Consider the following 22,660-nt stretch of genomic DNA (forward strand, 5'->3'; position numbering starts at 1 on the left):
TCTTTACATACTTATAGCGTCTTTACATACTTATAGCGTCTTTAAATACTTATAGCATCTTTAAATACTTATAGCATATTTAAATACTTATAGCATATTTAAATACTTATAGCATCTTTAAATACTTATAGCATCTTTAAATACTTATAGCATCTTTAAATACTTATAGCGTCTTTACATACTTGTAGCATATTTAAATACTTATAGCATCTTTAAATACTTATAGCATATTTAAATACTTATAGCATCTTTAAATACTTGTAGCATATTTAAATACTTATAGCATCTTTAAATATTATGTAGCATATTTAAATACTTATAGCATCTTTAAATACTTATAGCATCTTTACATACTTATAGCGTCTTTACATACTTATAGCATCTTTAATACTTTTAGCATCTTTACATATTTGTAGCATATTTAAATACTTATAGCATCTTTACATACTTGTAGCATATTTAAATACTCATAGCATCTTTACATACTTATAACATATTTAAATACTTATAGCATCTTTAAATACTTGTAGCATATTTAAATACTTATAGCATCTTTAAATACTTATGGCATCTTTACACACTTATAGCGTCTTTACATACTTATAGCATCTTTAATACTTTTAGCATCTTTACATACTTGTAGCATATTTAAATACTTATAGCGTCTTTACATACTTGTAGCATATTTAAATACTTGTAGCATCTTTAAATACTTATAGCGTCTTTACATACTTGTAGCATATTTATATACTTATAGCGTCTTTAAATACTTATAGCGTCTTCACATACTTGTAGCATCTTTAAATACTTATAGCGTCTTTACATAATTATAGCATCTTTAAATACTTATAGCATCTTTACATACTTATAGCATATTTTCATACTTATAGCAGCTTTACATTCTTATAGCATCTTTAAATACTTGTAGCATCTTTACATACTTGTAACATATTTAAATACTTATAGCATCTTTAAATACTTATAGCGTCTTTACATAATTATAGCATATTTAAATACTTATAGCATCTTTACATACTTGAAGCCTATTTAAATACTTATAGCGTCTTTACATACTTATAGCATCTTTAAATACTTATAGCATATTTACATACTTGTAGCATGTTTAAATACGTATAGCGTCTTTAAATACTTATAGTATCTTTACATACTTGTAGCATATTTATATACTTATAGCGTCTTTAAATACTTATAGTGTCTTTACATACTTGTAGCATCTTTAAATACTTATAGCGTCTTTACATACTTGTAGCATATTTAAAAACTTATAGCATCTTTAAATACTTATAGCATATTTAAATACTTATAGCATCTTTAAATACTTGTAGCGTCTTTACATACTTGTAGCATATTTAAAAACTTATAGCATCTTTAAATACTTATAGCATATTTAAATACTTATAGCATCTTTACATACTTGAAGCCTATTTAAATACTTATAGCGTCTTTACATATTTATAGCATCTTTAAATACTTATAGCATATTTACATACTTGTAGCATGTTTAAATACGTATAGCGTCTTTAAATACTTATAGCATCTTTACATACTTGTAGCATATTTAAAAACTTATAGCATCTTTAAATACTTATAGTGTCTTTACATACTTGTAGCATCTTTAAATACTTATAACATCATTACATACTTGAAGCATATTTAAATACTTGTAGCATCTTTACATACTTATAGCATATTTTCATACTTATAGCAGCTTTACATTCTTATAGCATCTTTAAATACTTATAGCATCTTTAAATACTTATAGCTTGTTTACATAATTATTGCATATTTAAATACTTATAGCATCTTTACATACTTGAAGTATATTTAAATACTTATAACGTCTTTACATATTTATAGCATCTTTAAATACTTATAGCGTCTTTACATACTTATAGCATATTTAAATACGTATAGCGTCTTTAAATACTTATAGCGTCTTTACATACTTGTAGCATCTTTAAATACTTATAGCGTCTTTACATACTTGTAGCATATTTAAATACTTATAGCATCTTTAAATACTTATAGCGTCTTTACATACTTGTAGCATCTTTAAATACTTATAGCATCTTTACATACTTGTAGCATATTTAAATACTCATAGCATCTTTAAATACTTGTAGCATATTTAAATACTTATAGCATCTTTAAATACTTATAGCATCTTTACATACTTATAGCGTCTTTACATATTTATAGCATCTTTAAATACTTATAGCATCTTTACATACTTGTAGCATATTTATATACTTATAGCATCTTTAAATACTTATAGCGTCTTTACATACTTGTAGCATCTTTAAATACTTATAGCATCTTTACATACTTGTAGCATATTTAAATACTTATAGCATCTTTACATACTTATAGCATATTTAAATACTTATAGCATCTTTAAATACTTGTAGTATATTTAAATACTTATAGCATCTTTAAATACTTATAGTATCTTTACATACTTATAGCATCTTTAATACTTTTAGCATCTTTACATACTTGTAGCATATTTAAATACTTATAGCGTCTTTACATACTTGTAGCATATTTAAATACTTATAGCATCTTTAAATACTTATAGCATATTTAAATACTTATAGCATCTTTAAATACTTGTAGCATATTTAAATACTTATAGCATCTTTAAATATTATGGCATCTTTACATACTTATAGCGTCTTCACATAATTATAGCATCTTTAAATACTTATAGCATCTTTACATACTTGTAGCATATTTAAATACTTATAGCGTCTTTACATACTTGTAGCATATTTAAATACTTATAGCGTCTTTAAATACTTATAGCGTCTTTACATACTTGTAGCAACTTTAAATACTTATAGCGTCTTTACATACTTGTAGCAACTTTAAATACTTATAGCATCTTTACATACATGTAGCATATTTAAATACTTATAGCGTCTTTACATACTTGTAGCATATTTAAATACTTATAGCCAGAGGTGGGTAGTAACGCGCTACATTTACTCCGTTACATCTACTTGAGTAACTTTTGGGATAAATTGTACTTCTAAGAGTAGTTTTAATGCAACTTACTTTTACTTTTACTTGAGTATATTTATAGAGAAGAAACGCTACTTTTACTCCGCTACTTTTATCTACATTCAGCTCGCTACTCGCTACTAATTTTTATCGATCTGTTAATGCACGCTTTGTTTGTTTTGGTCTGTCAGACAGACCTTCAAAGTGCCTGCCTTACTGGTGACGTTTCACTTCGTTCCACCAATCAGATGCAGTCACTGGTGACGTTGGACCAATCAAACAGAGCCAGGCGGTCACATGACCTGACTTAAACAAGTTGAACAACTTATTGGGGTGTTACCATTTAGTGGTCAATTGTACGGAATATGTACTGTACTGTGCAATCTACTAATACAAGTTTCAATCAATCAATCAAAAGTGTGAAGGAAAAAAGACACTTTTTTATTTCAACCGTACATCCCGTCACAAGCCTAAAGGCTGACTGCACAGTTCCTGTCTTCACAATAAAAGTGCCGCTCCATCGCGCCTGCGCTTTCAAAATAAGAGTCTCCGAAAGCCAGCGCAAACAAGCTAGCAAGCTACGGAATTTGCCGCCAATGTATTTCTTGTAAAGTGTGTGAAAACGAATATGGAAGCTGGACAAATAAGATGCCAGAAACCAACCACTTTCATGTGGTATTAGACAGAAAGGAGGAACTTTTTTTCTCCTGCATTTGAAAACGTGGACGTTATCATCACTACTGTCTGATTACAATCAATGCAAGTCATCAGAATCAGGTAATACACCAACTTATATTCTTGTCTTCATGAAAGAAAGGAATCTATATGTGTTAAACATGCATGTATATTCATTAAAACACCTTTAACATGCAAACAAAAACGGCAAAATAAATAAATATAAATGATATACTGTATATATCAATGTATGTGTATATATGTGTATATATATATATATGTGTGTCGCGCCTCACCAAGGAGCAGCGAGAATACCAAGAAGCGCATATGCCAAATTTTCAAAGAGAACGGCCTACGGATCACGATTGAAGCCAACAAGCAAACCGTCAACTTCCTTGACGTCACTTTCAACCTGAGAAATAACAGCTACCAACCATTCACGAAACCCAACACAACACTCAAATACGTGCACCATGACAGCAACCACCCACCCACCACCACGAAAAGAATACCTACCGGAATCAATAAAAGGCTATCGATGCTGTCATCTAGCAAAGCTGAATTTGACCAAGCAACCCCCCCGTACCAAAAAGCCCTTGATGAAAGCGGATACAATTTCACCCTCACCTATGAACCCACGCCAGGAAACCAGCCAAAAAAGAACAGAAAACGGAACGACATCATCTGGTACAACCCCCCATACAGCAAAAACGTCTCAACGAACATTGGACACAAATTCCTCAATCTGATTGACAAACACTTTCCCAAAGACAACACCCTAAGAAAAGTATTCAACAAGAACAACATTAAATTGAGCTACAGCTGCATGAACAATATACGACAAATCATCTCAAACCACAACAAAACAATTGCAAATGAACCGTCGGCCCTCAGACAGAGCGACTCCAAAACCAACAAAGGATGTAATTGTCGAAAGAAACCTGATTGCCCTCTCAACGGGGGATGCTTACAAACATCAGTTGTCTACCAATCTAAGGTAATACGCAAGGACATTAACACATCCGACACATATGTAGGATTAACCGAGGGAGAATTCAAAACCAGATGGAACAATCACAAGGCTTCTTTCAGGAACAAAAACCTGCGAAATACCACAGAACTCAGCAAACACATTTGGGACCTCAAAGACAATAATGTTGAATATTCAATAACATGGCAAATTCTTGCATCCAGCACACCTTACAATAGTGGTAATAAAAGATGCAACCTATGCTTGAAAGAGAAACTGTTTATTATTTACCGTCCAGACCTGTCATCCCTCAACAAGCGCAGCGAAATTGTAACAACATGCCGCCATAGACGGAAACACCTCCTAGGTAACACATGAGCCAATCACCACGCCCCTAGGCCAGCCTGTACCCACCCACTCTGTGCCCTATATAAACCATGGTATGCGAATGCTCCCATTAAAATCTCCTGATGATTGAGGGTACCCCCCCTCATGAAACAGGCCTGTAGAGATGAAATAGTCTTGTGATTTTTTTTCCCACACATACATATATTGCGCTCTACTACGGTATCGAGCACTATTTTTTGGATAACCTTATTAAGACATATATATATATATATATATATATATATATATATATATATATATATATATATATATATGATATGTGTATATGTGTGTGTATGTTACTCATCAGTTACTCAGTACTTGAGTAGTTTTTTCACAACATACTTTTTACTTTTACTCAAGTAAATATTTGGGTGACTACTCCTTACTTTTACTTGAGTAATAAATCTCTAAAGTAACAGTACTCTTACTTGAGTACAATTTCTGGCTACTCTACCCACCTCTGCTTATAGCATCTTTAAATACTTATAGCATATTTAAATACTCATAGCATCTTTAAATACTTGTAGCATATTTAAATACTTATAGCATCTTTAAATACTTATAGCATCTTTACATACTTGTAGCATATTTAAATAATTATAGCATCGTTAAATACTTATAGCATATTTGAATACTTATAGCATCTTTACATACTTATAGCGTCTTTAAATACTTATAGCATCGTTACATACTTATAGGATATTTAAATAGTTATAGCATCGTTAAATACTTATAGGATATTTAAATAGTTATAGCATCTTTAAATACTTATAGTGCCTTTACATACTTATAGCATCTTTAAATATTTATAGCGTCTTTACATACTTGTAGCATATTTAAATACGTATAGTGTCTTTAAATACTTATAGCGTCTTTACATACTTGTAGTATCTTTAAATACTTATAGCATCTTTAAATACTTGTAGTATCTTTAAATACTTATAGCGTCTTTAGATACTTATAGAGTCTTTACATACTTGGAGCATATTTAAATACTTTTAGCGTCTTTAAGCACTTATAGCGTCTTTACATACCTACAGGGTCTTTACATACTTATAGCGTCTTTACATACTTATAGCATCTTTAAAGCAAGCAATGTTTGTGTTTTCGAAAGAAGGAAAAAAAATCTCCCCGTCGGGGAATCGAACCCCGGTCTTCCGCGTGACAGGCGGAGATACTGTCCACTATACTAACGAGGAGTGTGCTCCAATGACGTTAGATAGAATTTATAAACCCTGCTTGTTAGATTGCGTCAGCGCGATTCGTGATACTTTTTCCACCGAAGGCCGCACACTTAAAAGTCTAAATATGCGGGGGCCATTTTGATATTTTTCATTTTAAAAACCAATACAATATATCCTTTTTTTTTAACCTTTTGGGCTCCCTTCAAGTGTGGTGCAGGGGACCCGGAAGGCTTTCAGTCACAAAAATGTTAAAAATAACTTTTTTTTTAATTATTCATTCAACGCTTGAATCTCTACATCAACTTCAGGTCATAGAATCCAAATTATGTTTTTAATGTTGTATGCCCTTTTTTGTCAAAACCCTCTTTTTATGGCAAAAATACAAAATAAGCGCTCAAAACATTTTCTCAGTGGAACCTTGGATGTAACATAATTGCAGCCCTAAATAGGTCAACAATTCATAATAACATTGATTTGAAATCATTATTGCTTTGTGAGTGAAGAAAAAAGTCCCACTAAAATTACCGAGCATCATAAAAGTGATAGAAATAAGTAATTTACCGTATTTTCCGCACTATAAGGCGCACCTAAAAACCACAAATTTTCTCAAAAGCTGACAGTGCGCCTTATAACCCGGTGCGCTTTATATATGGATAAATATTAAGATTCATTTTCATAAAGTTTCGGTCTCGCAACTTCGGTAAACAGCCGCCATCTTTTTTCCCGGTAGAACAGGAAGCGCTTCTTCTTCTACGCAAGCAACCGCCAAGGTAAGCACCCGCCCCCATAGAACAGGAAGCGCTTCTTCTTCTACTGTAAGCAACCACCCGCCCGCGTAGAAGAAGAAAAAGCGCGCGGATATCACCGTACGTTTCATTTCCTTTGTGTGTTTACATCTGTAAAGACCACAAAATGGCTCCTACTAAGCGACAAGGATCCGGTTCATGAAAAGACGCAATCTCTCCATCCGCACACGGATTACTATTTCACAGCAACTGATATTCCTGTGAACCGCACTGTGGATACAACGGGAGCACGTACGGTGAATATTCGCACCACAGGGAATGAGAAGTCATCCTTCACTGTGGTTCTAGCTTGCCATGCTAATGGCCAGAAACTTCCACCCATGGTGATATTCAAAAGGAAGACCTTGCCAAAAGAGACCTTTCCAGCCGGCGTCATCATAAAAGCTAACTCGAAGGGATGGATGAAGAAAAGATGAGCGAGTGGTTAAGGTAAGTTTAAGTTTACGCGAAGAGGCCGGGTGGCTTTTTTCACGCAGCTCCGTCCATGTTGATATACGACTCCATGCGCGCCCACATCACGCTGGTTTTAATATATTATTAAAGTTTGACTGACCTATTTGACTGTTTTTTTGACATTCCTTTAGCGCAGTTAGATGCGGCTTACAACACGGGGCGGCTTATAGGTGGACAAAGTTTTGAAATATGCCGTTCATTGAAGGCGCGGCTTATAACCCAGGGCGCCTTATGGTGCGGAAAATACGGTATATATACTTTTAACGCCTAAGTCTCCAGATCAACTATAAGTTTTTTGATCATTTTGTTCATGGTTTGTTTTATGCTCTTTTTGTCAAAGAAAACTTTGTTTTTGTATGCCTAGCACAGAAATAATGCAATATTCTCCACAAAAAATATTTCAATTTGTCATTTTTGACGTGAAGCGTGATTTTGATTCATTATTATTTTTTTGCGCAGCCACGGCTTTAAAGAAAAAAAACAGCTTTGTGTTAATAGAGTCAACATTGCGACGGACACTCGTTACATTTCACCTGTTTGCTTGTTTTTTTTTTTATGTTTTGATTTTGTTGGGATTTTTAGGTCATTAGAAAATGAACTGTGGGCCGCAAATGGCCCCCGGGCCACACTTTGTACACCCTTTGTCAGAAAAATTGTATGTAAATTATCAAAAAACTTTCCGATGACTGAATTCCCAATGAACAGACAAGAGGCTGTCTTATTTGCACCAAGCAAAGGCTTGGAAAATTCCATTGTGTATGATGGGAGGAGACGGGAGGGGGTTATCTATTGTCATTGAAGACCTGCTCAAGCTGAATCCAGGACTAGCCCAAGCCCGAAGCACCTTTTTCTTTTGTTTTCAATGTGACCAAAAACAAGACCTGTTTACATACCCCCCCATTCCTTTGGAAGCAGATGTTGTTGTGTAAACAGGGAGTGTCCAAATAAAGGAGGAGACGTAAACTAGAGATGCGCGGTTTGCGGGCACAACCGCGGAGTCCGCGGATAATCCGCGGATAATCCGCGGATCGGGCGGATGAAATTTAAAAAAATTAGATTTTATCCGCGGGTCGGGTCGGGTCGGGCCGGGCGGTTGAAATAAAAAAAAATTAGATTTGCAATAGATTCAGGCGGGTGGCAGTTAAACCAATTCGGAAATATATATACATAGTTAAATGTTGTTACCCACATACGAAAAACGAGCAGGCACCTGCTGCATATGCCACAACAGAAGAAAAAAAAGAAAAAGAGATGGACACTTTTACGGAGCGGAGAAGGCCCCCGACGCCTCGCCGGGGTCCGGGACCGAGGCCCCTTCCCCCGAGAGGGCCCCACCGGGAGCCGTAGCTGAGGCGATCCGCGAGAAGGGCCCGACGCACGTCCAGGGTCACCACCGCGCCCACCGCACCGACACCCCGCCGCGGCCGGCGTCACGCGCAGCAGGTAAGCAGCTTACCTGCCCGCCACCCCCGTGGTCGGGGGCTCGTAACAGGGGTCACTCCGCGCGCTCCGCCCGCGCAGCTTACCTGCCCGCCACCCCTGTTGCCGGGGGCGCGTAACAGGGGTCACTCCGCGCGCAGTGCGCTCACGAAAGGGGTGGGGCTCACCCTGGTTGATGTAGACAGCAGGACGGTGGCCATGGAAGTCGGAACCCGCTAAGGAGTGTGTAACAACCCACCTGCCGAATCAACTAGCCCTGAAAATGGATGGCGCTGGAGCGTTGGGCCCATACCCGGCCGTCGCCGGCAGCGAGACGCGCTTGGAGGTGCGCTCAGCGCGGCTCCCATATGATTGCGCACTGGTGTGTGTCTGGGTCGTGACAGCGTGGCACGCGAATGTCTGTGCTGCATTGGATCAGTCTCCTTTCTTTAACAGGCAAAAGCTTTATAACCTCACTAATGCCTTGCATCGTCTATATTAGATATATAACAACGGGCGGGTGCGGTTCTGATCAAATGTTACATCGGGTGGATGGCGGATGGTTGACGACTTTCTGATGCGGTTGCGGATTAAATAATTGCCTATCCGCGCATCTCTAACGTAAACCTTTTTTCGTCAGAGCGTGCTGAGATACTGCACAAGAGTACAGTGTACAGACGACTTTCCTCAATATTGAGTCCAAATTGAATTCTGTCTCTGTTTAATTCTTTGCCTCTGGTCTTGTTTAATAGATGTCATCAGTGTTTGAACCTGATACCCTTGCTCCGTACCATGAGTGTCCAAAGTGCGGCCCGAGAGCCAAAATGCTATGACTAAAACAAAATGTTTAAACAAAATAACTATACGAGCAAACAGGTGTAATATAACCATAAAAAGATGAAATGTTGATATAAGTTTTGGAAGTTAAGGTCCAATTTAAGGCGGTGTCTATCTACAGTATATACTGTATGTGCGGGACAAGACCGGAGAAGAAGAGTGAATGAAAGATTGTAATGAAGGATACTGGCATGAAGGGACTTTCCTTTGGTCAGCTCATTGACTCGCTGAAGAATGTACGGAGTCACGTCTCTTCCTCTGATGCTTTTAGCGCTGAGGGAAACAATGAAGCACAAACAAAGAAGATATTTCAATTGCAGATGTAATGTTCTAACATGGAGCTGATCATTGAGTAGTAGGATGTAAAAAAAAAACAAATCTTGATTTCCTTGTTAGAGAGCAGAAAGTTGTGTAAAAACTATCCATCCATCCATCCATCCATCTTCTTCCGCTTATCCGAGGTCGGGTCGCGGGGGCAGCAGCCTAAGCAGGGAAGCCCAGACTTCCCTCTCCCCAGCCACTTCCTCCAGCTCTTCCCGGGGGATCCCGAGGCATTCCCAGGCCAGCATGGAGACATAGTCTTCCCAACGTGTCCTGGGTCTTCCCCGTGGCCTCCTACCGGTCGGACGTGCCCTAAACACCTCCCTAGGGAGGCGTTCGGGTGGCATCCTGACCAGATGGCCGAACCACCTCAACTGGCTCCTCTCGATGTGGAGGATCAGCGGCTTTACTCTGAGTTCCTCCCGGATGACAGAGTTTCTCACCCTATCTCTAAGGGAGAGGCCCGCCACCTGGCTCCTCTTCTCCTTGTACCCGTGATCTTGTCCTTTCGGTCATAACCTCATGACCATAGGTGAGGATGGGAACGTAGATCGACCGGTAGGTAAATTGAGAGCTTTGCCTTTCGGCTCAGCTCCTTCTTCACCCCAACGGATCGATACAGCGTCCGCATTACTGAAGACGCCGCACAGATCCGCCTGTCGATCTCACGATCCACTCTTCTCTCACTCGTGAATGTCATGTCTGTGTAATCATGTTTTGTTTTAAGTCATGTTTTGTTTAGTTATAGGACTCTTTAGTTTCTGTCTTTTCACTCCCTTGTCTTGTTTCCATGATTACCCCATTAGTTTCACCTGTTCCACGTTTGGACTCATTGTGCACTCTTGATTGTCACCATAGCAACCCATTAGTTTTCACCTGTCACGCCACGCACCTGTTTCACGTCTTGAGTCACGCACCTGTTTTCGTTAATCATGTCTGTAGTATTTAAGTTCAGTGTTTTTCAGTTTGTCTTTCTGACGACCTCTCCACATTTATGCTCTGTCCGTTCTTTCCATGTTCGTTCTTCATGCAACTATTTTTGTCCAAGCCAAGTAAGTTTTGTTCCATGTTTATAGTCTTTTTGGTTTCATAGTTTGTTCTCCGCCATTGTGCGTGCTTTTCGTTTGTACTTTTTTGCTATAGTCTTTTGGTTTCATAGTTTATTCTCCGCCTCTGTGCGCGCTTTTTGTTTGATCCTTTTTTTTGTATTTATAGTCTTTAAATAATAAATGTACTTACATTCCCGTCTCGCCCGAGCCAACTTTCCGTTGCATCCCGGAAAAGCAAACACCCAAGATCAAGTCATGACAGTGAACAAGACTCCGAGGTACTTGAACTCCTCCACTTGGGGCAGGGTCTCCTCCCCAACCCGGAGATGGCACTCCACCCTTTTCCGGGCGAGAACCATGGACTCGGACTTGGAGGTGCTGATTCTCATCCCAGTCGTTTCACACTCGGCTGCGAACCGATCCAGCGAGAGCTGAAGATCCTGGCCAGATGAAGCCATCAGGACCACATCATCTGCAAAAAGCAGAGACCTAATCCTGCAGCCACCAAACCAGATCCCCTTAACGCCCTGACTGCGCCTAGAAATTCTGTCCATAAAAGTTATGGACAGAATCTGTGACAAAGGGCAGCCTTGGCGGAGTCCAACCCTCACTGGAAACGAGTCCGACTTACTCATTACTACAAATTGCGTAGCTGATTTTTGTTATTCAGGGGTCCTGCAGCTAAACTATTTGAGAACCAGTGCTTTTGACCATTGACACTATTTTGATACAAGATGACCACAGGTAATGACATACATTTTATTGCCAAACTGTAAACCATGGAGTTTCTACAGAAACAACTCATCCCAATCCGTGGATAACAGTGGAGTCCATAGATTTCAGTACACGACAGGGCTACTCAACATCATCTGCAAATAGCAGAGACCTAATCCTGCAGCCACCAAACCAGATCCCCTCAACGCCTTGACTGCGCCTAGAAATTCTGTCCATAAAAGTTATGAACAGAATGCGTGACAAAGGGCAGCCTTGGCGGAGTCCAACCCTCACTGGAAACGGGTCCGACTTACTGCCGGCAATGCGGACCAAGCTCTGACACTGATCGTACAGGGAGCGGACCGCCACTTTACTAAGACCGTTATTTAATAACGCAGTTATCGCGAACACTGACTCTAACTGGAACAACACCATGTCAGAGCGTTGGTGGTATAGTGGTGAGCATAGCTGCCTTCCAAGCAGTTGACCCGGGTTCGATTCCCGGCCAACGCACACCTTCTGTTGCTTTTTTCCTACCTTGTTTCCTCCAGGGCTGTTTGTATGGCTTCCTCGATCTGCTGGCCTGCTGCGGCGTGCTCCTCAGGGATGGGCACGGCTATGAGGACGCCACTCTGGACGCCCAATGAAAGAGCGCTTTCTGAAGGGACATTTGACAAAGATGTTGACCCTCCTCAGTCGTGCAGAACATGGAAATAGTCACCTACCAATGAGTTCTGCGGCTTTGTCAGGATTGCAGACTTGATACGGAGACGTGAAACCGCTCGATGGGGAGAAGAATGCTGGAAATTCCTTGGACGGTCCATAGGTGGCCACACAAACACCCTGCGTCTCCTGATTGGAAAGTTCCAGTCACACTTAGAAGAATTCATTCTGAATAACATGCAGACATCTTACCAGGTACTCCAGTGTGCGGCCGATGTCCAGAATAGACTTGACGCCAGCGGACACCACGGCGATGGGAGTCCTGCCCAGTTCTGTCAGATCAGCACTGATATCCAGACCTGCACAAATAAGTACAAATAATATTAGAAAATTATAACAATACAGCAACTGTCCGCCCTGAGATGGGTAGGTTGTGAGTTAAAACCCCAGCCGAGTCATACCAAAGACTATAAAAATGGGAGCCATTACCTCCCTGCTTGGCACTCAGCATCAAGGGTTGGAATTGGGGGTTAAATCACCAAAAATGATTACTGGCGCGGCCACCGCTGCTGCTCACTGCTCCCCTCACCTCCCAGGGGGTGATCAAGGGTGATGGGTCAAATGCAGAGAATACTTTTTCCACACCTAGTGTGTGTGTGACAATCATTGGTACTTTAACTTAACATTGGTTTGGTTTGATTTATGTCACCATCTGGTGGCCAACTAAAGTAACTGCCTTTAATTGTACTTTCACTCCATTGGTGGGCAGCGTTTACTGATATGACCCACTCCAAACAACCTTCCCTAGTCACAGTGCAGGAAAAAAAAAAAGTAAACACAAATGGTCACACAACCTGCTCAATGAAATTTGTGGCTATTATAAAAAAATGTCTAATCAACATAAAACATTTTTTAAATGACACCCATTTTAATCCATCGCAAGGGATGATGGGAAAACTGCAAAACACTTTCTCCACACTTATCCATGTTTGGCGGATTTTAGCTGCTTGATATTTCTGATTGATTAAGGAGGTTGTCATGCAAGTAAATAAGTTTGGAGTTGAACTTTGTTTTGTATACAAATGAATGCATTGTAATTGTCTAGAAATTGCAACAACAAGAAGAAATAAAATCTGTAAAAATATTTGAAGAGCAAAGGAAGTACTGATAATTATGCTAAAGAGTGAACAAAACAAGTCTAAGACTAGAACTGACCAATCTAAGTGTAAGACTAGATGTGACCGATCTGAGTCCAAGACTAGATCTGGCTAATCTAAGTCTATGACTAGATGTGACCAGATTAAGTCCAAGACTAGATGTGACCAATCTAAGTCCAAGACTAGATGTGACCAATCTGAGTCCAAGACTAGATCTGACCAATCTAAGTGTAAGACCAGATGTGACAAATCTAAGTGTAAGACTAGATGTGACCAATCTAAGTCTATGGCTATATCTGACCAATTTGAGTCCAAGACTAGATGTGACCATTCTAAGTCTAAGACTAGATGTGACCAATTTAAGTCCAAGACTAGATGTGACCAATTTAAGTCTAAGACTAGATGTAACCAATCTAAGTCTATGACTATATCTGACCAATCTGAGTCCAAGACTAGATGTGACCATTCTAAGTCTAAGACTAGATGTGACCAATTTAAGTCCAAGACTAGATGTGACCAATTTAAATTCAAGACTAGATGTGACCAATTAAAGTCTAAGACTAGATGTGACCAATCAGAGTCCAAGACTAGATGTGCCCAATCTAAGTGTAAGATTAGATGTGACCAATCTAAGTCCAAGACTTGATGTGACCAATGTAAATCCAAGACTAGATGTGACCAATCTAAGTCAAAGACTAGGTCTGACCAATCTATGTCTAAGACTATATCTGACCAATCTAAGTGTAAGACTAGATCTGACCAATCTAAGTGTAAGACTAGATGTGACAATTCTAAGTCTAAGACTAGATGTGACCAATTTAAGTCCAAGACTAGATGTGACCAATTTAAGTTCAAGACTAGATGTGACCAATTAAAGTCTAAGACTAGATGTGACCAATCAGAATCCAAGACTAGATGTGCCCAATCTAAGTGTAAGATTAGATGTGACCAATCTAAGTCCAAGACTTGATGTGACCAATGTAAATCTAAGACTATATGTGACCAATCTAAGTGTAAGACTAGATCTGACCAATCTAAGTGTAAGACTAGATGTGACCATTCTAAGTCTAAGACTAGATGTGACCAATTTAAGTCCAAGACTAGATGTGACCAATTTAAGTCTAAGACTAGATGTAACCAATCTAAGTCCAAGACTAGATGTGACCAATCTGAGTCCAAGACTAGATCTGACCAATTTAAGTCCAAGACTAGATGTGACCAATCTAAGTCCAAGACTAGATCTGACCAATCTAAGTCTAAGACTAGATCTGACCAATCTAAGCCTAAAACTAGATCTGACCAATTTAAGTCCAAGACTAGATGTGACCAATCTAAGTCTATGATCAAGAACTGATGAAGCCTACTTGGATGAGAGTCCAAACATCTTCTAAGACAAACCAAACAGTCCAGTTGCGATGTTTCTTTAGATTGCTCTTAGTTTTGAGATCTTACTGTTCTGTCCGTCTCTGTGCACTCCCCCGATGCCACCTGTGACAAACACCGGGATGCCAGCCCGGTGCGCTGCTATCATGGTGGCCGACACGGTGGTCCCCCCCGAGAGCCCCTGAGGAACACGTCCAGTGTGGTGGTCAAATACGTGGCAGGCCGATGCGCAGCTTTGAGTGTTGCAGGCTCACCTGACTGACAACATAGGGCAGGTCTCGTCGAGACACCTTCATGGAGCCGTCGCAGCGGGCCAAGAAGTCCAGCTCCCCTGAAGACAGTCCGACGTGAACTTTGCCCCTAATCACTCCAACAGTGGCGGGTGTGGCGTTTTCAGCTCGCACAATGGCCTCCACCTCTTGAGCTGTTCTGCAATGACACACTCATCATGATGGTAGAACACATTCCTTCACCACATTGCATACCTGAGGTTGTGAGGGTAGGGCATGCCGTGAGTGATAATGGTGCTCTCTAGCGCCACCACCGGTCGGTTTTCCGCCAGCGCCTGTGACACTGATGGGTGAACTCTGAAGACACTGTCTAAAAAAGTCATCCTAGTCATTATACGTGTGTACAATACACTCCTCTACTAAAAGACTACTCACCATTGTTCAATATTGACAGTCCTCTTCTGAGGACCAGTGTGCTCGCTCTCTTCAGCATATCTCTTCATGACGACATAAGAAAAATTGGACATAGGTGGTGATTGTCCTGACAAGAAAACCAGGGAAGGATCCTACTAACCAGAGCAATCATAGGCCTATAGGGTAAGTCATGGAGAGGATGATTACTGAGAGGCTGATGCACATTGGGGAGAGTAAGAGGATTCTTCAGGAGAGGAAGGAGAACAATGGATTCTGTAAGGTTTGGAAGCGCATACAAGGAAAGCTCAAGTTAATAAAGAGTCAGTGTTGGCAGTATTTTTTACGCAGAGAAGGCTTACGACATGGTCTGGAAGGAGCGACTAATAATCAAGGAAAGGTTAATGGTCTCAGGGCAGTCAATCGATTGCAACTGGACTGTTTGGTTTGTCTTAAAAGCCTACTTTTAAACGTCTTCAAGACAAACCAAACAGTCCGGTTGCGATCGATTGAATGCCCTGAGATGACAAAGACCTGATGGATGAGAACATCCATAGACCTTAGGGTTGATGGGTATCTCGGGTCAGTGTTGGCAGTATTTTTTACGCAGAGAAGGCTTACGACATGGTCTGGAAGGAGCGACTAATAATCAAGGAAAGGTTAATGGTCTCAGGGCAGTCGATCGATTGCAACTGGACTGTTTGGTTTGTCTTAAAAGCCTACTTTTAAACGTCTTCAAGACAAACCAAACAGTCCGGTTGCGATCGATTGAATGCCCTGAGATGACAAAGACCTGATGGATGAGAACATCCATAGACCTTAGGGTTGTTGGGTATCTCTGGTCGAACTTGGAGATGTATTAAAGATTAGCTTTGTACAGGTCAGAGAACTATCGGATACTCCCCAAGGGAGTGTGATTCGCCCCAATCTTATTTTCTTTTACGATCGATTACATCTTTGAACATGCTGAAGGCAGTATTGGGCGTTGATTATTTGCAGATGATGACGCTTTATGGAAACGTGCTAGAAATGTTTGTCACAAATAACATTCAAGAGGCACAAAGTGTGGTGGAAGAATGGGCTTATCGGTGGGGTAAGAAAACAATTATAGTGTTCACATGGAAAAGGAGAGTGCTTGCGTATGGCCAGGTAGTAGAACAAGTCAATTCATGTAGGTCTTTGGGTATGTGGATGGACACTAGGCCAGGGGTCGGCAACCCGCGGCTCCGGAGCCGCATGCGGCTCTTTGATCACTCTGATGCGGCTCAGCAGCTTACTTGCTGAACCCCCCAATTTTCCCCTGAGACTTCCGGATTTCAGTGCCTCTCGGAATCAATATTCACCGATTTTCACCCTTACAGCTATAATAAGGGCGTGCCATGATGTTACAACATTTGGCGCCCTCTACAATCTGTATTAACAGCGTGCCAGCCTAACACTTATTATACAATATACATCTTCAGCTTGCACACGTACGTGACAGCAAGGCATACTTGGTCAACAGCCACACAGGTTACACCGACGGTGACCATATGAAACAACTTTAACACTCTTACTAATAATGCGCCACACTTTGAACCAAAACCAAACAAGAATGACAAACAAATTTCGGGAGAACATCTGCACCTTAACACAACATAAACACAACAGAACAAACACCCAGAATCCCATGCAGCCCTAACTCTTCCGGGATACATTATACACCCCTGCTACCGCCAAGCCCCGCCCCTACCCCCTCTCTCTGTGCGACGGTTGAGGTGGGCGGGGTTTGGTAGCGGGGGTGTATAATGTATCCCGGAAGAGTTAGGGCTGCATGGGATTCTGGGTATTTGTCCTGTTGTGTTTATGTTGTGTTACGGTGCAGATGTTCTCCCGAAATGTGTTTGTCATTCTTGTTTGGTGTGGGTTCACAGTGTGGCGCATTATTAGTAAGAGTGTTAACGTTTTGTTTTTTTATACCTCCACCGTCAGTGTAACCTGTGTGGTTGTTGAGCAAGTATGCCTTGCTGTTACCTATGTTAGCAAGCGAAAGTCCCATACAACATGTGGCTGATCAGGCACGCTGGTTGTAGTGGGCGCTATATGCTGTACCATTATGGCACGCATGACGCTGACAAGCGCTATTCAGTTAGAACCCGTGTACCGCACCAGCTTTAAAATTCCATATAAAGGTGTGGGCAGCGTGTCTGAGACCCCTGGTTTACACATAGCACAAAGCAAAAAAAAAACTTTGCATGCAGTGTTATTTCATTTAAAACTTCAAAAAATGTTTGCGGCTCCCATTGTTTTCTATAATTTGTGAAACTGGTCAAAATGGCTCTTTGACTGGTAAAGGTTGCCGACCCCTGCACTAGGCTAACATGGAAGGAGGAGGGTGAGTACCAGCAGAGCAGCCAGGAAAAGGTTTTGCATCGCTATAGTAAGGGGGCGATTTTAGACTATGCATGTATTGTATATGGGTCAGCAGTCTGTTCAAATATTGGAACCAGTTCAGACACGAGCCCTGAGACTGTGTTGTGCCGCTTTCAGGACAACGCCTCTTTCTGCACTCCAGGTGGAGATGCCATTGCAGTTGAGGTCACTCTGAAATACAGCGCCCTACAAGAAGGGTGATGTTACCATCCTGGGAGAGCCAGGGAGCTCAATATGAATGTTTTCCCAGGAGAATGGCAGAAGACATCAAATTAACACAAATGCAGTTTTCTTTATCAAGACCTTCAACAGTTACTCCTACTTGGTTGCTCCCTGCAGCTTCGATGGATATTTGGCCTCGGCAAAAAGACAATGGTCAAGAGCTCAGTGGAAGGGTGGTAGTGATGGTTGAAGACCGTTGGAATCCAAAATACAGTTTGCTTAAGCCAATATTTACGGACTGTCGGAGGCAGATATTTACATATATCCGAATTTAAGTGTTACTTCTTTTGTTTCATAATAATATTACAAAACAGCTAGTGTTTTTCGTCCAATTGTGGTCTTTTGGTTGTCTGCAAAAAACTGTGTGCTTAACCTTGAGTGAGGAATGTAAGAAAGAGAGATAATGGGCATGTGTTTTGGCTGGAGAGACAACACTGCGAGGGTGGGAGGAAGAGAGACTTAAGAGGGGAGAGGGTTTTTCGGGGGCGGGGTGGGGCAGACCATCTTGGCGGCGCGATTGAATGTTCTATGCTGGACTGGTCTCAATGTACCGTATTTTCCGCACCATTAGCCGCACCTAAAAACCACAAATTTACTCAAAAGCTGACAGTGCGGCTTTTAACCCGGTGCGCTTTATATATGGATTAATATTAAGATTCATTTTCATAAAGTTTAGGTCTCGTAACTACGGTAAACAGCCGCCATCTTTTTTCCCGGTAGAACAGGAAGCGCTTCTTCTTCTACGCAAGCAACCGCCAAGGTAAGCACCCGCCCCCATAGAACAGGAAGCGCTTCTTCTTCTACTGTAAGCAACCACCCGCCCGCGTAGAAGAAGAAAAAGGGCGCGGATATTACCGTACGTTTCATTTCCTGTTTACATCTGTAAAGACCACAAAATGGCTCCTACTAAGCGACAAGGATCCGGTTCATGAAAAGACGCAATCTCTCCATCCGCACACGGATTACTATTTCACAGCAACTGATATTCCTGTGAACCGCACTGTGGATACTGTGGATACAACGGGAGCACGTACGGTGAATATTCGCACCACAGGGAATGAGAAGTCGTCCTTCACTGTGGTTCTAGCTTGCCATGCTAATGGCCAGAAACTTCCACCCATGGTGATATTCAAAAGGAAGACCTTGCCAAAAGAGACCTTTCCAGCCGGCGTCATCATAAAAGCTAACTCGAAGGGATGGATGGATGAAGAAAAGATGAGCGAGTGGTTAAGGGAAGTTTACGCGAAGAGGCCGGGTGGCTTTTTTCACGCAGCTCTGTCCATGTTGATATACGACTCCATGCGCGCCCACATCACAGATGGTGTCAAAAAACAAGTGAAGCACACAAATACAACACTCGCCGTCATTCCGGGTGGATTAACCAAAGAACTCCAACCACTGGATATTGGTGTCAACAGGGCATTCAAATTACGACTGCGAACGGCGTGGGAACAATGGATGACCGAAGGCGAACACACCTTCACTAAGACAGGGAGACAGCGCCGGACGACATACGCCAACATCTGCCAGTGGATCGTAAATGCCTGGGCAGATATTTCGGTCACAACTGTGGTCCGAGCTTTCCGGAAGGCAGGATTCACAGAACTGCTGAACAGTGACACTGACTCCGATGACTTCGACGAGACGGAACCGGCCATTTTGGATCCCACATTTGCCCAACTTTTCAATTCGGACACCGAAGACGAAGAATTCGAAGGATTTACGAATGAAGAATAACTTCAGAAGGTGAGCGCTATGTTTATTTTGTGTGTTGTGACATTAACGTTCGAGCAACATTATGTTGCTATTGCTCTGCACTATTTTGAATTTTACTATGTTTGTGATTGCACATTTGCGTACATTTTGGGACAGAGTTGTTAGAACGCTGGTTTTTAATATATTATTAAAGTTTGACTGACCTATCTGACTGTTTTTTTGACATTCCCTTTAGCGCAGCGTAGGCGCGGCTTATAGTCCGGGGCGGCTTATAGGTGGACAAAGTTTTGAAATATGCCATTCATTGAAGGTGCGGCTAATAATCCGGTGCGCCTTATAGTGCGGAAAATACGGTATATGCAAAGCTTTGCAAATATATTACAAAATACCTATTCTGTCTCTGGTGGTTTTTCTACTCAGCTTTAAGTGTCGTAAAGAGCTTGGGAGCGACTTGTGACTTGAATTCCCTGGGAGGAACAACTGGTCCAAACGCAACAGGACATATCGAAAGATCCAATCACATGAAATACAGGCTTTGCTTTTTTAATACTAAGGCTGCGGATTGCAGTTCAAGAAAGAACAACGAAGAAGAGTCACAGCTAAAAAAAAAAAGGTGATGGTCTGCTCAGACTGAAGGTCAGCGTTAATCTCTATTCAAAATTTTAGTTCGCAAAACAGACAAGATGTAGTTAATGACATACATGAAATACTGTTCAGACTTAGAGTTGGATCTTAGCTGTCGAACCTAAGGTTCCTATGGGTTCCGGCTCACACAGACATAAAGGGCAATGAATTGGCAGATCAGCTGGCAAAGCAGACACCAATGCTAGAGCAGCTCAGAGAAGGAACTGTCAGTAAGTCAGAGGAAAAATCCTGAACGGGGCTTCCACTTGCTCACGTGGGTGACAGCAAGGCATACTTAGTCAACAACCACACAGATTACACTGACGGTGGCGGAAAAAAAACAAACTTTAACACTCTTACTAATAATGAGCCACACTTTGAACCAAAACCAAACAAGAATGACAAACACATTTCGGGAGAACATCTGCACCGTAACACAACATAAACACAACAGGACAAATACCCAGAATCCCATGCAGCCCTAACTCTTCCGGGCTACATTATATACCCCCGCTACCAAACCCCGCCCACCTCAGGGGGCGGTTGATGTGTGAGGGAGCAGGGTTGGGGTGGGGGCGGGGTTTGGTGGTAGCAGGGGTGTATAATGTAGCCCGGAAGAGTCAGGGCTGCATGGGATTCTGGGTATTTGTTCTGTTGTGTTTATGTTGTGTTAAGGTGCAGATGTTCTCCCAAAATGTGTTTGCCATTCTTGTATGGTTTTGGCTCAAAGTGTGGCGCATTATTAGTAAGAGTGTTAAAGTTGTTTTATATGGTCACCGTCAGTGTAACCTGTGTGGCTGTTGATCAAGTATGCCTTGCTGTCTTGTACGTGTTCAAGCAGAAGATGCATTCTGCATAGGTATAGATTGGGCTGGCACGCTGATAATACAGATTGTAGAGGGCGCCAAATGCTTTACCATCATGGCACGCCCTTATTATAACTGTAAGGTTGAAAACCGGAGAATATTAACCCGGGAGTTTTCTGCAAGAGGTACTGAAATTCGGAAGTCTCCCGGGAAAATCGGGGGGGTCGGCAAGTAAGCTGCTGAGCCGCATCAGAGTGATCAAAGAGCCGCATGCAGCTCCGGAGCCGCGGGTTGCCGACCCCTGCACTAGGACAACAGGACACATATAATATACAGAACACAGTAGGAGCGGGAGGAACTGTAAGGGGGAGCACAAAAGAGGAAGGAATCATATCACGCATTATATTAGGACACTCCAGACTGAATAAGTAAATACTTTAAAATACTAAATACTTTATAAGTAAACACCTAAAAGGATTATGTGAGAGCTGCAATGAGGTAGAGTCCGTGGAACATGTATGGGAAATATAAAGGAGAAAACTAAGAGAGGAAATTACAATACAGGGGACAGCAACAACCAGACATTTTGAGTAAAGTTTCCAGAAGAGAAAATATAATTTGGTATAAAATGTCCTCCAAGCTCCACCTTCAGAGGAACATGCTTTAGAAACTGACACCCAAATTCTAGTGCAGAAGATACTCGGGACCTGTTTTTTCTAGCCCTAATTCAGTCCTGGTGGAAAACAGGTCTTCATCAGACTTCAATCAATCGTATAACCCAATAAAACAATACATCTAAACGAGTGTATGATGTGTGTCTTACCTTCTCCACTGCAACAGAAAAATGGAAGATACACTCTCGGTAGGCCTGAACTTTGACCCCCCAGCACTGTTTACACGGCCAGCGAGCATCAGCCAGATACTCTGCTGCTCAACTACTCCAGAAGTGGCTCATTGTGGGGTAAAAAAATCAACTATAAGAACACAAAACACACGGAAATAAAAAATATTTCTAGTTTTGCCGATGTATATAATAAAAAATAAAATTGATACAATAAATCAATACAATAAAAGAGTATATAATGAGATTGTAAATAAATAAGGCTATAATCAGAGTTTTTGCACCAAAAAAAGCCATTTATTACAAATAAAAAGTAAATTTTATTTTGACAAAAAATACAATATTCCATTTTT

The 22,660-nt window shown here is 41.0% G+C and overlaps 1 protein-coding gene and 2 non-coding genes across 6 annotated transcripts in view; 1 reads left to right on the forward strand and 2 right to left on the reverse strand.

Annotated features, from left to right (window-relative positions):
* Nucleotides 1-22,365, reverse strand: part of LOC133612183 (uncharacterized) — a 39,406-nt gene extending 17,041 nt beyond the window's left edge. For 2 of the 4 annotated variants that reach the window (XM_072913870.1, XM_061969349.2), the window contains exons 1-9: nt 22,290-22,365; nt 15,711-15,772; nt 15,531-15,645; nt 15,300-15,474; nt 15,115-15,226; nt 12,758-12,864; nt 12,568-12,694; nt 12,380-12,500; nt 9,946-10,031 (exon numbers count right to left, since the gene is read on the reverse strand). In XM_072913870.1, the coding sequence (XP_072769971.1) occupies nt 9,946-10,031; nt 12,380-12,500; nt 12,568-12,694; nt 12,758-12,864; nt 15,115-15,226; nt 15,300-15,474; nt 15,531-15,645; nt 15,711-15,768 (901 nt within the window). In that variant the 5' untranslated portion in view covers nt 15,769-15,772; nt 22,290-22,365. Of the gene's footprint in view, nt 1-9,945; nt 10,032-12,379; nt 12,501-12,567; nt 12,695-12,757; nt 12,865-15,114; nt 15,227-15,299; nt 15,475-15,530; nt 15,647-15,710; nt 15,773-22,112; nt 22,138-22,289 lie in introns of those variants that run through there. The other 2 variants (XM_072913869.1, XM_072913871.1) reach the window with 2 other exon arrangements.
* On the reverse strand, nt 6,187-6,258 carry trnad-guc (transfer RNA aspartic acid (anticodon GUC)). The gene has a single exon. It is a non-coding gene; the product is annotated as a tRNA-Asp (tRNA).
* On the forward strand, nt 12,284-12,355 carry trnag-ucc (transfer RNA glycine (anticodon UCC)). Its single transcript has one exon. It is a non-coding gene; the product is annotated as a tRNA-Gly (tRNA).
* Nucleotides 22,366-22,660: the final 295 nt, after the last annotated feature.

Source organism: Nerophis lumbriciformis, linkage group LG10 (genome assembly GCF_033978685.3).
Source record: "Nerophis lumbriciformis linkage group LG10, RoL_Nlum_v2.1, whole genome shotgun sequence".
NCBI lineage: Eukaryota > Metazoa > Chordata > Actinopteri > Syngnathiformes > Syngnathidae > Nerophis > Nerophis lumbriciformis.